The 15,893-nt window shown below is 44.8% G+C and overlaps 1 protein-coding gene across 1 annotated transcript in view; it reads left to right on the top strand.

Annotated features, from left to right (window-relative positions):
* LOC135914047 (uncharacterized) overlaps positions 1-15,598 on the top strand; it is a 32,280-nt gene extending 16,682 nt beyond the window's left edge. Inside the window, exons 6-13 of the mRNA XM_065446782.1 lie at positions 526-920; positions 2,074-2,170; positions 3,275-3,470; positions 4,822-4,893; positions 8,959-9,103; positions 11,132-11,212; positions 12,285-12,439; positions 15,184-15,598. Coding sequence (XP_065302854.1) covers positions 526-920; positions 2,074-2,170; positions 3,275-3,470; positions 4,822-4,893; positions 8,959-9,103; positions 11,132-11,212; positions 12,285-12,439; positions 15,184-15,348 — 1,306 coding nt within the window. The 3' untranslated portion in view covers positions 15,349-15,598. The remainder of the gene's footprint in view (positions 1-525; positions 921-2,073; positions 2,171-3,274; positions 3,471-4,821; positions 4,894-8,958; positions 9,104-11,131; positions 11,213-12,284; positions 12,440-15,183) is intronic.
* Positions 15,599-15,893: the final 295 nt, after the last annotated feature.

Genomic DNA, 15,893 nt, shown 5'->3' with positions numbered 1-15,893 from the left:
TTCCTCCAGGCACTGATCTTGCAATCTTACTCGTCGCGGTGCCATAGTGGCTATGGCGTTACGCGACTGAGCTCGAGGTTACGGGTTACGGGTTACGACCTCGACTATAATAGCCCCGCTTTGAATGAGGCGAAATGCAAGAACACTCGAGTACTTACGATTTAGGTGAACGTTAAAGAATCGCAGATGGTCAAAAATTCTGCACGAAGCGCCTGAGAACCAGATCGTGTTTCTTGCACGTAAAACACCCGACCCTAATTTCACGCTTACTTCCGAAACACCCCACTTCTAACGCTCGCTTTTCTACACCTCACTTCAAACGCTCACTTCTAACACGTGTACCCTGGAATACTTTCGAACACACGCAACCTCTTTATCAGCGGCACTTTCCTTTGGTGCTAGAGAAGTTGAAGCATAAACTTGGCGCCTGTGGTACTGGACGAGGTGCCTCCAAGAAGTTGATGAGCGTGTCTCATTTGCTTGTTTCGCACGCAAACTGGCGCACGATGGACACTGCTTGCGCAGCTTCCTCACGCTGCACCGGCGCGTCAAGCCAAAGAGCGAGCCACTGCGTGACGATGACGCCGACCTGGACTTCGTGCCTACGGCGCTGGCTGCGGGATCGTCATACACGTCGTTGGCGTTGGCGAGCACGTCCTCAGTGGCGGTCTCCGAGCACAAGCGCAAGCATCCCTATCATCACGAGCAGCAGCAGCAGCAGCAGCCGTGCGATGTGCGCAGCCGTCCACGGCACGGCCATCCACGGAAACCAACTGACGATTTCACCAGCTCTGACCAGGAGCTGCTGAACGAGGATATCTACTTTGGCGAGTGCTCTGTCGACTGCAACCTCATCACGCTGTTCGTGCTGGCGATAGCCGTCAACCTGCTCCTGCTGTACTACTTTTTCAGCAAGATGTGTGAGTGCCAGCTCCGTCTTTAACATTCTGCTCTCTCTTCTCTTACGTTGAGAGTGCTATGCACAAACTATAATCGGCCGACTGATTCATAAGCGCAGTTACTTCGTAAGCAACCTGACATTTACCAGTGGTTTCGCTTCTCATCCCGCTTGCAGTCACGATTGCTCGACAGTTCTAATTGCTGTAGAAATGTTTTTTTTATTAATGCAGTCATACCGGTCTCCTAGGAAATAACGAGTTGAATTTCTTATCCATGAATGTTCCAGGTAATACTGATCACTCTACGCTTGAATGTCTGATTATTTCTATTTTCTCTGCTTGGTTATCGATATGTCGCTAAACTCTACAATCTTCTGATTTTCCTGCAAATGGTCACTGAAACAGTAAACAGTAGCTACATGTATGTAAGAATTTGGTTCCCATTGATAGCGACGCAAGAATGAAATAAAGACACATGAAAGAGTAGGTAAACAATCAGAGCCTGTCAAATATATGGAAATTTATTTATTTATTTATTTATTTACACCGCTACTACTATATTCCTCAGAAAAAGAGTAGCACAATCACCATTGATGCACAGTTCATACATGCAATAAAAAAAATAAACGCAATGTGACATGCTAATCTATACAAAATTGAAATTCAATTAAAAGAAAAGAATGTTCACAGCCGCACATTGCCCGTCGATAGCATTGAGTAGCTCACTCCGCAATGGAATTACATCAGAGAAACAAAACGACGCAACACATGAATACGGCGTAAGCCCGCCGTTGTCACGTTTTGGCGTTGCTCTGCTGAGTCTGAGCACACAGGGATCATATCCACGCGATGGCGACTGCATTTCGATGGGGACGAAATGCAAAAGCACCCACGTACCATGAATTAGGTGCACGTTAGAAAACCCCAGGTGATCAAAACTGATCCGGAGTGCTGTGTTTCATAATCATATTGTAGTTTTGGCAAGTAAAACACCATACTTCTTTTAATACAGCGTAACTAACTTCGTCAATGTAGGTGCCGCTCGCAGGAACGTTGGGAAATCGTTCACACTTAGTGTAACTGCACAGAATTCCTAATCACACGAAAGTCGAAGAACATCTAGTCTGCCTTGTGTCATTCACGTATATTTCTCCTCATATTTTTTTTTCTGCAGGGCCTGTACTGGTTGGCTGCATTGCGATCGGCGCAATGATGTCACTGATCATCATTTTCGACTGCATCGCTTTTCTTATACCTTGCGCCAGCGCGAGGTAAGCTCTACTTTTTCCATGTCACATGCGATGCGTATCTAACATCGTCGGTTAGAAACGCAGATGATATGTCCCCCTAAAGGCATTTGACTCCTTAAGAACTTTTGTGACACACCGTAGTCTCTTACATACGCAGTATTCTTATGCGTCGACTTGAATAAATTACTTTTACAATCATAGGTGGACTTCACGTGCTTAGACAAAAAGTAATTATTTGCTTCTAGGGACTCGCCCAGGGGTTAATGTAGCTCTAGCTAATCAATGTCTTAGATGTAAGCAATGTTCAGTCACATTTCGAACAACAAACTCAGCGTAAATGAATATATGTTTTACTTTATTTCTTACAGGCATCTTGTATCTTTCTGGTCGTTTTCTTCTTCCTTATTTCTCGGCCATGCCTGCATCGTATTCAGCTGTATTGTCAAATAATTTTTGTGCATGTCAGTAACACCCAGAAGAACTTCCTGAACAAGATGGGGTGAATGTTACTATAAAAAAAATAAACGCGTCAAACTTGGGAGCTACATTCTGTCGGCGAAAGAAAATTTGGGAGCACGCTTAGCTTCGCCTTTAAGAGTGTAATGAGACAGCATTCAAAGAACCGTGACTGCTTCTCACGCTTTCCGGCAACTGCAGCTTAAGTAACCGTAGCGTTTCCCTGGAAACCCTGGCAAGCTACGGTATACGCCCGCAGAATAGCTTTCTAGGTTTTTTTTCTCTTTTTTTTTTGTATGGTGTTGGAAGGACCAGAGCGGGCCGCGCCGCTCCTGCTAAGACGGACTTAAACGGCGGCTGGAAAATGGGTTTTTGTTTGAGTTTTCTCGTATTTTCAAATTACAATCCGACGCTATCATGTCGGTAGGTTGTGTGAAGTCAGGTTTTACGAATTTTCTGACGCATTTTACTTTGAGAAATAAATTAGTGCAGTAGGGCCTGTGCGCCACGCGGAGGGCCTGCATGAATCGGTAGGATTTTCTTGGCCGCTGACGCCGACACCAACGCCGGATTTTCTGCGACATGGGGCCCTTAACGCTATCGCGTTAACGTGCCTTTGCCCCTTCACAAAATGCAACAAAACAATCGCGGACAACCGGCCCTGTGCAGGATGACCAACTTGGTGTTTCCGTGCTTCGTGCGGAGCATGGAATTGCGGCACCACATCGCGATATGGTTCGCCGTGGCTATTCCCATCGTCTGGATCATATTCCGGAAGGCCGAGCACGCTTGGATCCTGCAGGACTTCCTGGGATCGAGCTTCGCCATCAACATCCTGCGATGCGTGCACTTTCCAAATTTCAAGGCAAGCTTGACGGAAACGCCACTCTCTGAAATTACTCAATCCATTCGTTTACCTATGCCTTGTGTCTCGGGAATGTCGTTCTGTTCTCGCTCGAGGACAAGAAATCCTGAGGCGAGCTAGTGCTGAACGGTATAAAGTTTAGATCAGCAGCAAACCGAGTGAACAGGCGTCGGTTACCTTAGAGAACGGCTCGTCGAATGACCGACAAGGCGAAGAAGTGAGACAGCACACGTGCACTAACTACAACTGAGAGTATAACCAAGGGTTACCAAACTAACCTTTACTGGTAAATGTCAGAGTAGTATATACTATATACTACCTGTGGACGCTACTGTACACATACCTTTCCCCTATTTATGAACAACGCAACGAGGGACCTTTCAGCGTCGCCCTCGGTAATCTCAGAGTATCAGTGGGCGATAGAACGGCGAAGCGTTAAAAGTGATAGCAAGGTTTCGCGTTGCGTTGAAGGTGTCTTGCAACGCCGGCGTGACGTGAAGCGCCGCCAGCACCAGGTGCAGGCGTCGCACCTCGACGGTGCATGAAATGAGGCCGAAGGAAAGACCGTCGCAGATGTCTGTTGAGACAGGTATTCAGTAACGCCTATGCTGTCGTTATGTTGATGTTTACTTACAGTTGAACTCGGAACAGTGTGTGCAACACGGTGTGCGTGGCGTGCGCACAGCTGCCCAGCAGGGACGCCAATGTGCTCGCGCATAACGGTCGCGCCTGCAGCGGATGCCAGAGTGCTTCCCCGACTCCAGCAGAGCCGACTGCAGCGGAGCGTCATTGCGCGTCCACTTGGCTTCGTCGCTTTGTGCAGCCAAATGAGAGAGAGAAAGAGAGAGAGAGAGGGGGGTCCAAAGAAGGAAATAACTGCGCGCATGCGCTTCGACCCCGTGACAGCGGGACCAATGCGCTACGAGCGTCCCTATTATTTCTCTCGCAATAAAAAAAAAAGCGCTAAAAACATTAACTGCAACATCAACGCCTTCGGCCACAGATTTATATTACGTATTTTTCGCAACTGGTAGTCCTAAGAGTAGGATTTCGGCTAGGTGGATATCACTTCCTTACTGCTGAGCTTCAATCCTGCGTTTGAGAAGTAACTCCTAAAGACAATACTTATATAGCTTCATTTGTTACAATTACTTATTTATCAAACAGTATAACGCAATCTATTGAGCGGCTAATGTCCGCTTCTCCAAGTAATTGAGCTTATGTATAGCAAAACTTCGCTATCTGCCGTAGGCAATGTGTATTCATCCTGCAACCAAAAAATATTCACCTAGTTGATCTGCCTCAAGCGCCCCAAGCAAGTTACTTTTTGGTTTCCCTTTCGTGTTTACAGATTATTGCACTGATATCCATCCTCCTATTCTTGGACGACATATTTATGGTGTTCATCACATCTTTACTCACGGTAAGTGCTCAGGGCGCTGTGACGTGAGCTGATAGTCTGTGGTCATTTATTGTACAAAGGAAGTGAAAAAATTTTTCATCTTCTGACGCAATATATATATATCTGCGTCAGAAGATGCAAAATTTTTTCATATATATATATATATATATATATATATATATATATATATATATATAAACCCTCCAGTTCATAGTGAAGCCAGCAGCCTTAACACATTGAATGGATGTAAAATGAAAATACTGGCAGCCGTTTTATAGCTGCTGCGATGACTGGCTCCCATTTTATGCCTTAAGTAGACGAGCACTCTGACTCAATGCGATGTTGATCAAAGGTTCCAGGAATCTTATTTCTTCTCCTTCTTCTTGATAACTAAATCCCTTATGAATATCACAGCTACACAATGTAAATACGTAATTTCAATTTAGTTCGGCCCTTTACCGCAGCTCAGTGTCAAGTTAGATCGAGAGTATATGCTACATTAAGACCTCGAAGCGCTAAATTGGCTTCATCATCATCATCAGCCTGGTTACGCCCACTGCAGGACAGAGGCCTCTCCCATACTTCTGCAACTACCCCGGTCATGTACTAATTGTGGCCATGTTGTCCCTGCAAACTTCTTAATCTCATCTGCCCATCTAACTTTCTGCCGCTCCCTGCTACGCTTCCCTTCCCTAGGAATCCAGTCCGTAACCCTTCATGACCATCGGTTATCTTCCCTCCTCATTACATGTTCTGCCCATGCCCATTTCTTTTTCTTGATTTCGACTAAGATGTCATTAACTCGCGTTTGTTCCCTCACCCAATCTGCTTTTTTCTTATCTCTTAACGTTACACCTATCATTCTTCATACTCGTTGCTTCGTCCTCAATTTAAGTAGAACCCTTTTCGTAAGCCCCCAGGTTTCTGCCCCCTACGTGAGTACTGGTAAGACACAGCTGTTATACCCTTTTCCTCTTGAGAGACAATGACAACCTGCTGTTCATCATCTGAGAATGCCTGCCAAACGCTCCCCAGCCCATTCTTATTCTTCTGATTATTTCACTCTCATGATCCGGATCCGCAGTCAATACCTGTCCTAAGTAGATGTATTCCCTTACCACTTCCAGAGCCTCGCTACCTATCGTGAACTGCTGTTCTCTTCCGAGACTGTTAAACATTACTTTAGTTTTCTGGAGATTAATTTTTAGGCCCACCCTTCTTATTTGCCTCTCCAGGTCAGTGAGCATGCATTGCTGCTGGTCTCCTGAGTCACTAAGCAAGGCAATATCATCAGCGAATCGCAAGTTACTAAGGTATTCCCCATTAACTCTTATCCCCAATCCTTCGCAATCCAGGTCTCTGAATACCTCCTGTAAACACGCTGTGAATAGCATTGGAAAGATGGTATCTCCCAGCCTGACGCCTTTCTTTATTGGGATTTTGTTCATTTCTTTATAGAGGACTGCGGTGGCTGTGGAGCCGCTATAAGTATCTTTCAGTATTTTTACATGCGGCTCGTGTACACCCTGATTCCGCAATGCCTCCATGACTGCTGACGTTTCGACTGAATCAAACGCTTTCTTGTAATCAATGAAAGCTGTATATAAGGGTTGGTTATAATCCGCACATTTCTCTATCATCTGATTGAGAGTGTGGATATCGTCTATTGTTGAGTAGCCTTTACGGAATCCTGCCTGGTCCTTTGGTTGACGGAAGTCTAAGGTGTTCCTGACTCTATTTGCAATTACCTTAGTGAATACTTTGTAGGCAACGGACAGTAAGGCTGATCGGTCTATAATTTCTCAAGTCTTTGGCCTCCCCTTTCTTATGGATTAGGATTATGTTAGCGTTCTTCGAAGATTCCGTTACGCTCGAGGTCATGAGGCATCGCGTATACAGCATGGCCGGTTTTTCTAGAACAATCTGCCCAACGTGCTTCAACAAATATGCTGTTACCTGATCCTCCCTAGCTGCCTTCTCCCTTTGCATATTTCCTAAGGCTTTCTTTACTTCTTCGGGCATTATTTGTGGGATTTCAAGTTCCTCTAGACTATTCTCTCTTGCATTATCATCGCGGGGGCCACTGGTACTGTATAAATCTCTATAGAACTCCTCAGCCACTTGAACTATCTCATCCATATTAGTAATGATATTGCCGGCTTTGTCTCTTAACGCATACATCTGATTCTTGCCAATTTCTAATTTCTTCTTAACTGCTTTTAGGCTTCCGCCGTTCCTGAGAGCATGTTCAATTCTATCGATATTATACTTCCTTATGTCAGGTGTCTTACGCTTGTTGATTAACTTCGAAAGTTCTGCCAGTTCTATTCTAGCTGTAGGGTTAGAGGCTTTCATACATTGGCGTTTCTTGATCAGATCTTTCGTCTCCTGCGATAGCTTACTTGTATCCTGTCTAACGGAGTTACCACCGACTTCTGTTGCGCACTCCTTAATGATGTCCATAAGATTGTCGTTCATTGTTTCAATGCTAAGGTCCTCTTCCTGAGTTAAAGCCGAATACCGGTTCTGTAGCTTGGTCCGGAATTCCTCTATTTTTCCTCTTACCGCTAACTCATTGATCGGCTTCTTATGTACCAGTTTCTTCCATTCCCTCCTCAAGCCTAGGCTAATTCGAGTTCTTACCATCCTATGGTCACTACAGCGCACTTTGCCGAGCACGTCCACATCTTGTATGATGCCAGGGTTAGAGCAGAGTATAAAATGTATTTCATTTCTAATTCGGACTCCTCCACGTTCACTTTCATCTATCCCGCTTGCGGAAGAAGGTATTTAATATCCGCATATTATTGGCTTTATTGCACACCTGGATACCTAAGGCACTGTAGCAACGCTAAACGCTAAAGGAATGGTCAAGTGTGCAGCAGCAGAACCACTTGGTCAATGAGTTGGCTGAACATTGTTATGAAAGAAATGTGGTCGCGAAAAAATGTGCACGCAGAAAAGGCAGCGAACGCAAGCACCCATAAGCGACTGCTTTTTATCAGATTTTAATGAAGGGCACATTATTAATATAGCTCATGTTCACTATAATATTATAGTGGCATTTTGATGATAAACAGCAGCTAGTGAGCTCTCTTACTCTTTGTATTAAATTAAAAAATTTAATAGTGGGGTTTTACGTGCTAAAACTACTTTCGGATGATGAGACACGCCGTAGTGGAGGACTCCGGAAATTTCGACCACCTGGGGTTCTTTAACGAGCACCTAAACCTCAGTAGACAGGTGTTTTCGCCTCCACCGATATGCGACCGCCGTGGCCGGGATTCGATCCCGCGACCTCGTGTTCAGCAGCCCAACACCATAACCACTGAGCAACCATGGCGGGTACTGTTCGTGTTTCTCGTGCGAGCTTTTTTTTAAATATTTATTTCGCTCTGATTCAGCTTCAAGTGTGAAATACACGTTACATACTTCATGCCAGATAATTGTACGCGTTGGACTCGCACATGGCAGGATAGTAATTGCAATAGTGGTACACATAAGCGCCAGCTAAACAACACGTTGACCGGCACATTTATAAAGGTCACGAGGTATCGCACGTGAGCTGCCCCGCTTTCATGAGGAGGGGCTGTTACGTACCCTTACTGATACGTCTTCTTTAACGCGATAGCGTCAAGGGCCCCGTGTCGCAAATAATCCGGCGCCGGCGTCCCGCGACTAGCGTCGGTCGTCTTTCCGCGAGATATCATTCCGAACCACGCATATCCTATGCGGCACTAAAGTTGCTCGTACCTTCTCTTACGTTCTTTGCACAGTTATTCCTCAGAATTTTGAGAATGGCAGCCCACAAACAAACACCAAGCACAAATCAAAAGTGCGAAACCATAACAGAAAATCGGCCCACGCAAGACTTTCGCAAGAAGTTTCTACTAGAAAGCTAGCTTTCGTGCATAGATTTTGCCGCCAGCGTTTCCCGGTAGACATTACGCTTACATAAGCTGCGAATGCCCGGAAGGATGAGAAGCAATAAGGGATGTTTGAATGCTAGCGCATTACACTCTTAAAAGCGAAGCGCAAGCGTCCTCGAGATTTTTTTTTTGTCCTTTCTTTGGTTTCTTATTGCAGAAAGATGTGAGCGTGATGGAAAGCGTGGCCATGGGAGTGCAAGACTTACCCGTGCTTATGAGGGTCCCCCACTTTTTTCCGGGGGAATCGGCCGTCTGCAACGGAAGTGCCATGTTCCTGGGATACGGCGACATTGCCGTACCAGGTAAGCTGCGGCGTCAGGTGCCTCTCTTGCTAGCCCATTTACTTAAACATTACCTACATCACATCAACGGCACTGCATTTGGAACAAATGACCGTGAGCGTTCCACTGGTCATCGTTTATGTATGTATGTATGTATGTATGTATGTATGTATGTATGTATGTATGTATGTATGTATGTATGTATGTATGTATGTATGTATGTATGTATGTATGTATGTATGTATGTATGTATGTATGTATGTATGTATGTATGTATGTATGTATGTATGTATGTATGTATGTATGTATGTATGTATGTATGTACGTACGTACGCACGCACGCACGCACGCACGCATGCTGTCGAGCCGCAGGTCGTTAAAGGGCGAGTTCAATATACAGTGAATAATTAAATATAAGCATACCGGACACTGAATTTACCCACAGCTTAATAAAGCCCAATGCAAACTGCATATAATGTAAAAGAGGAAGAATGTTGAGAATATTACCTTAAATTAAAGAGTGAGATAATGGATTACAGAGCGGTCACGTATATATATGTGTGCGGAGTAAAACAGGGCAAGTCAAAAAGCAAACAAATAAGTAAAACGTGCCAGTTACACAATGCGCACAGCAGAAAAACAGAGAAAAAAGAAAGGAAACAAGCCACCACCTTTGGCAGAATTAATTTTAACACTATGTTGCACTATAACATCTACTGGCCAAATGAAATGAGACACAATAGCGAACCTTCAAACTGGCTTAAGTAATCTGGTTGGGCTAGTGCGTTAGGTACAGAGGTCCAGTCATATATAGTTCGAGGGAAAAACGAATATTTGAACATGTTAGTTCGCGTTGTGATATGTCAAATTCTACTTCGTGAGAGCTTCTTGCGGTGCGAGGGGAGCGCTGTTGTAAGTACAGTTCAGTGTTTATATTAGACGAACCACGGAGTAATTGATACAGAAATTTTAGGCTATCAACCCTTCTCGCTTTTAATTGATACAGAAATTTTAGGCTATCAACCCTTCTTCGCTTGGAAAGCGCAAGGAAGTTGAAGAGCAGTTAGCACATTAATAACGGAATCTGGGCTTATATATCTCGGCAATATGGCGCCCTGGCCGCTCTTCTTCTAGCCTTTTCTATTTTATCAATCTGGTATTTTTGGCGCAGCTCCCATGTCACGCTCGCATATACGAGCAGGAGGCATTCAAAGTGATACGCAGTTACGCATTTAATTCGGTCTTTATGAAAGCAAGATTTAACTTCCTCTAAAGAACAGACATTGGTAATGTGTGTACTCCAGCGTAGATCAGAAGAGACAACGGTGCCAAGGTGGCTAACATGGGTTAGATGTTGTCCATCCATTTCACATTTGAATACGAGCCTATGTTTGCTTCCGTTCGTCAGTCGTATGTATGGGGTCTTGGTAAGGTTGATCTTCATTTTATGTACCGCGCACCACTGCGTGAGACATTGCAATGCGGAATTAGAAAAAACTTGTTCCTCACGGCAGCTTACACCCGAGTAAATAATACAGACATCTGCAGATAAACGTATACCGTGATTTTAGAGGGTAACATGTCTGCGATACAGCAGCTTTTATATCGCAGCTGTTGCCTTCCGACTTCAAACTTGATTAACCAACGAAATAGTTTTCACGTGATATCCTTTGTAAACAGCCTGGCACTCGCCACTGAAAGTCGCGAATGTAATTCTTTTTTTTTTTTCAGATGGGCTAAGAGGGTGGGGATGTGGGAGTACGGAACTCTCCGACCAGGCTTTCCTTTTAAAGGACTCTAGTCAGAAGTATTTTGGTTCACTTCAATTGGCTCGCTTTGAACTGAGCCGTTGTACGCCTCCGTATGAAGCTCTGAGAGAACTCGCGAACTTAATTTTTCGTCCATAACGATAGCTCATTCCCCAAGAATCTTTGTTTATGATTGGCCGTGACCTTTTCTTACCGTCTCTTATAGGAGTGTACGAGCTTCCTTCCGAATAGGGACCGTGAAACACCTCTGGCTCTTTATTTGTTTTTTTTTCTTTTCTAGGACTCGCCGTCGCATACTGTCGCTCGTACGACATCATCGTCAAGAAAGGACTGCCCTGGTACTTCCTGCTTGCAATAGTCTGTAAGTTATGCATCATGAGCATGCAGTTGCGAAGGTTAGTCACGCAAGTTTTCAGTTTTAGAAAAGTTATGTACACGAATTATAACGCCTGCAAGCCGACTGCGTTTTCTGAGTTATAGCTTGTTGGCCAGAAACGCCAGGTGCAACACTCCGAGTAAGGAAAAAATAATAGGGTTCTAAGTTTTAGGGCGCCTAAACCCAAATCAGTGATACAGTGACCATGAACAGCTTCACGTTGACAGGCCAGTTTGAATTTAGGTCGACATGATTTACTCATGAGATTGACACCCTTTAGTGATTTGTAAATGTTTGTTAAAAAAAGTAAGGGTCAAGCAATTTGTTCTTATTCTTGCCGTCACAAGCAATAGCCCGTTCACCACATTTCCCGCCATCGCAATTTCACGCCTCCCAACAAAGCATGTCGCTCGCACCTTTGGATTCATCACAGCCTCGCAGTCACATCCGGAGGCAATTTGCAAAGGCACTAAACCAATGCGATGGCATCCTCTTTCTTTTGTTAGTGCGCACAGAAATTGCAATCTAGGAAATGCACAGAACGTTTCCATTCGCTCTTCCGTTCGCAATAAACAGCTCCTGTGCCGCTACCTTGGGGTTAATGACCTAGCCGGCGGGCGCAGCTCGGGGCTTGAACGGCTCTGCGGCTGCGCAGGATGATGCACCGTGTGTAGCCAATGAAAGGCAAAGGCGAATTCTTTTCCAATGAAAGGAAAAGAATTCGACTGCTATAGGGGCGGTAGCCTAGGAACAGATGCTCCTCGAAACCACCTCGCAAGGGAAGGCACAGGCGCAGAAGCTTGAAGACAAGCGGCAGTTAAGTATGGGCCGCAGATTTGTACAAGTGGAATTAGGTGGAGGACTTGCTTAAATAATCTGAGACTTTCTTCAAGCCAGTTGAGTTTAAAGAGCTTACTTAAAGTACGGGCCAGTGACTACTCATGTAGACTGTATACTTAATGCCAGTTTCAACATTAACTGTGTTGAGGAAAGAAAAAAATTACTTTAGCCCATGTTTGATTGTTCCGTTTTGTTTTGCTACGAATCCTCCTCCTAGGCTACGCCGCAGGATTGATCATGGCACTGACCGCGAGCAGTCTGATGGACACTGGTCAGCCTGCGCTACTCTACCTCGTTCCGGCTATCCTGCTGCCCGTAATACTTCTCGCCTGGTGTCGCGGCGACCTAAAAAATTTTTGGAACGGAGATTTCGTAAGTAGTCCTCGCACCAAAGACGCTTACACGTAACGTGAAAGCACTAGAGACACCATGGACAACGCTGAACGGGAGCTCTCTTTTTTTTTTTTTTAGTTCTCGAAAGAGTTCGTGTGTACGCCAAAGCGAGCCTGTGTCAATCTGCCTGCGTGATCGAGGCATATGTGATGTCACGTGTAGAACAAGTCTGGCAGATTACGAAGAATTTTCTCGAAGTAATAAAAAACAAACATGCGCCACGTGGTTCAAGAGGGCAGCTGCACTAAGCAGTATTTTCCGTCGTTTAGTTTTGCCAACAACTAAAGGTGATCATTCAAGCCGATTGATTTTCTCTGCGCACATCCAGCAAATGTATGCTTTGGCACAGTAGCCCTGTGAAGTCAGTTCACGTTTCATTGTCCTCAAACCTCAGTCATCACAAATGGGGTGAAACCAGCCATAGTGAAAGCAAACAACCATGTTACAGCTTTTTATACATCTCGGCGTATGTTGAAAGCAAAATGATGATATATTAGCATAGAAGGAATTCAAGGCCGCCTCTTCTTCTTTTTTTTAATTGTTTCCGTGGCAACCACGGTACTGACCACATCATTGCTATAACATCCCAGAGTAAATTACCGTTTAGTAAATTCCTTTACCTTGCTTTTGCGTGAAGAAACTATATAACCTACAAGATCGATGTTTGTTTTTTTTTGTTACTTGTGAACAATAACCTTGCGGTCGCTTTCACTTCTTTTTCATCGACCTTCCGAGCCGATATTGCGATAACCTGAGCACACATTCGCACACCCACAAGGGAGAGCCCTCATGAGGGCCTTCGTCACCCTTATGTTCCGTCACCCTCACGTGGTAAGGTGAAGTTGTGGTGAGGATCACCTTCGGGAAGATTGGTGAGGGCGAGGTTATGGAGGCCGGACGTTGTGAGGTGAAGGTGAGAGAGGGTGCGGTTACGATGCTAGGTTAAATAAGGAAAAGTTGATTCATAGTGTTGAAGTGCGAAAATGACACTGTAAGCTTATGCGGGATGGTTTTAAAGACTAAAGCCCTGAAGTGCAGTGACAGTAAGTCTCTCTAGCGCAGATGTACGTGGGAGCCCACTTCTAACTGGATAAAGTCATAAATGGCTGTCCATGTTAACTGTAGCTAAACCTATTGAAAGTTATTGTCATTTGGAAGCGGCAACAAGAGTCGGAGGAGTGACGGCGACGTTTTGGCGTCACTCCCAGATTATTATTTTTTTCGCTGATCACCACCTGTCAGCGCACTCTTTTATCCGAAGTGAACACCGTGGAATTTAACTTTTCTTGCGCTAATGAAATGGTCTAAAATTTGCGTTTGAGAATTTTCGGGCCCTGATAGCGCTTGTTGGCATGTCAACTAAAATAAACACCAATGTGAAGAAAAACCATGTCCGTAATATAGGTAGAGCTCATCTACAGTGCAATTAAAACTTGTTTGTTCTATTCTTAAGACCGTGCATGGTAACCACAGTCGAGCGACTTTATTTACAGTAAACATTCAGCTTAAGTGTTTTAGCTCAACCTCCACAACGTCGATCTGTTCCATTGATCCTCAAGAATTATCACAGCAGAATAGTTGCACATATTAGCACGAAGTGGCTTAGTATATATTCATGAATTCCTACAAGTTCTTTATTTTCAAACCACGTAACCAGCCTGAAACATTCGACATGAAAAATACCTCTAGCGATTTATTAGACACATGACAGCACTCAACACATGCATTCATAATTCATCTAGTTCGCCATCCAATGCAACTTCATGCTGTTAACGAACCTACTTATTGTTGGAAAGTATTCGCTTCGGCTTTTCAGCGGATTAATGTAGACTTACTTAACTAGCCAGCAAGGTGTAGTAATTACTACTAAAGTTTTTTACTGTGTGCCCACTGCCGATATACAACCACTGTGGCATAAATGGAAGGCGGGATCTCATGCTTGACAAAAGCAGTATTGCACTCGTAGCTTCTGAGCTACCACGACTGCCATGCTCTCGAGAAAATTTAGCTTTGACAACATGTTCACATCGCAAGTGGCATTTTGTATTTCTTCAAATTTAACATGGCCGTCTGGAGATTTACTGCCACGAAAACGAGAACGAAACCTCTTAATATTGTTACGTGGCATTGTTCATGCGCCTAAAATCAGTGTGGCACGATTAGACAGTAGGAATCGCACTCGACAATTAGTGTTCTAAACTAAGCTCGCGGGTCGAGCAAATGGTTTATCTGAAATAGTACAAAACGGAGAGGTAGGAGGAGAATGGTAGCCTTTTCTGCGCGAGGGTGAAGGAGGACGAGTAAAGCTTTTTGTGCTGAGGTGAAGGTGAGGGTGAAGGATAGCGGTCAAATTTTTCAGCGTGAGGATGAGGAAGATACTTCCGTCATGAGGGTGAAGGAGAAATTAAAAAAATGAGGGCATTTGACCACCTATGAACCTGAGACGTCGCAGCGAAATCCACTGGAAATTTCATTCCTATGTCTTTCTCTAGCTTGCTTAAGACATCGCGTTCGTCTATAGTTTTCGTTTCCTTCCTTTTCTGTGCTTTCATCACTGCCTTGAAGCCGCAACCTACAGATATAGCCAGATTTATAACGCGAATCCTTTCTGTTGCGAGTGCAATTTAGAACAAGCCTAATTCGGTGCGCAGCCCAACTACTCGGCCCGCACGCGTTCTTCCAGATATTTCGCTTGTATTGTACTGCACACAACATCGCCGCAGGTTCCCAAGGAAGGCCTAATGACCGCCCGCACAGACGTGTGCGTTTCGTCGAGCGAGCAGTTCCAGATGATCCAGGGCCGAGGTCTGCTCTACGTCAGCACACCTGTGTTCCCATGGCTGGCGCTGCCAATGCCGGTCTCGCAAAAGGCTTACAACGCCAAATGAAATTGAGCAAACAGCGACATGGCGGCCCGGCTTTGCTCACTTCTTTGCGTGTCTTGCTATTTACTCTTTTATTTTCGAGACAGACTGCAGAGAACAAGGAAGGAAATAAACTGGGTCACAGGACGAAAGCCAAGCGCTTGGGCTGCGTTGGACCTCTTCCGCAGCCGGAACTCTCGTCTTGAAAGTGACGCAGGACAGCAATAATGGCTATGCCTTCTGAGTGAACAAAATATAGCGAGCATCAAATTGGGACGGTGTTATTCACGCGGCTGGCTGGCTATTGAACTACTGAAGCATGCACAGGATTATCCACAGATAGTCTGCTACAAGACGCCTTCTACGTGGTATGCCGCGCGGCTGCATTCGCGACCTCCTGAGTGACAGACCACACATTAAGCGGTAAATAACGTAGCACGAGGCACCTGTAAGTATTGTATAGGCACATTCGCTGCATTACGAGTGCGGCATCACGACAAAATTATTTTCATTATCACGTGTCATATGTCCTGTATAATTCCCTCTATTGTGAATAACCTTCCAAAAGA

The sequence above is a fragment of the Dermacentor albipictus genome, chromosome 4, assembly GCF_038994185.2.
Source record: "Dermacentor albipictus isolate Rhodes 1998 colony chromosome 4, USDA_Dalb.pri_finalv2, whole genome shotgun sequence".
Lineage (NCBI taxonomy): Eukaryota > Metazoa > Arthropoda > Arachnida > Ixodida > Ixodidae > Dermacentor > Dermacentor albipictus.
Note: the sequence above shows the minus strand (reverse complement) of the source record. Positions and strands in the feature narration are given on the sequence as shown.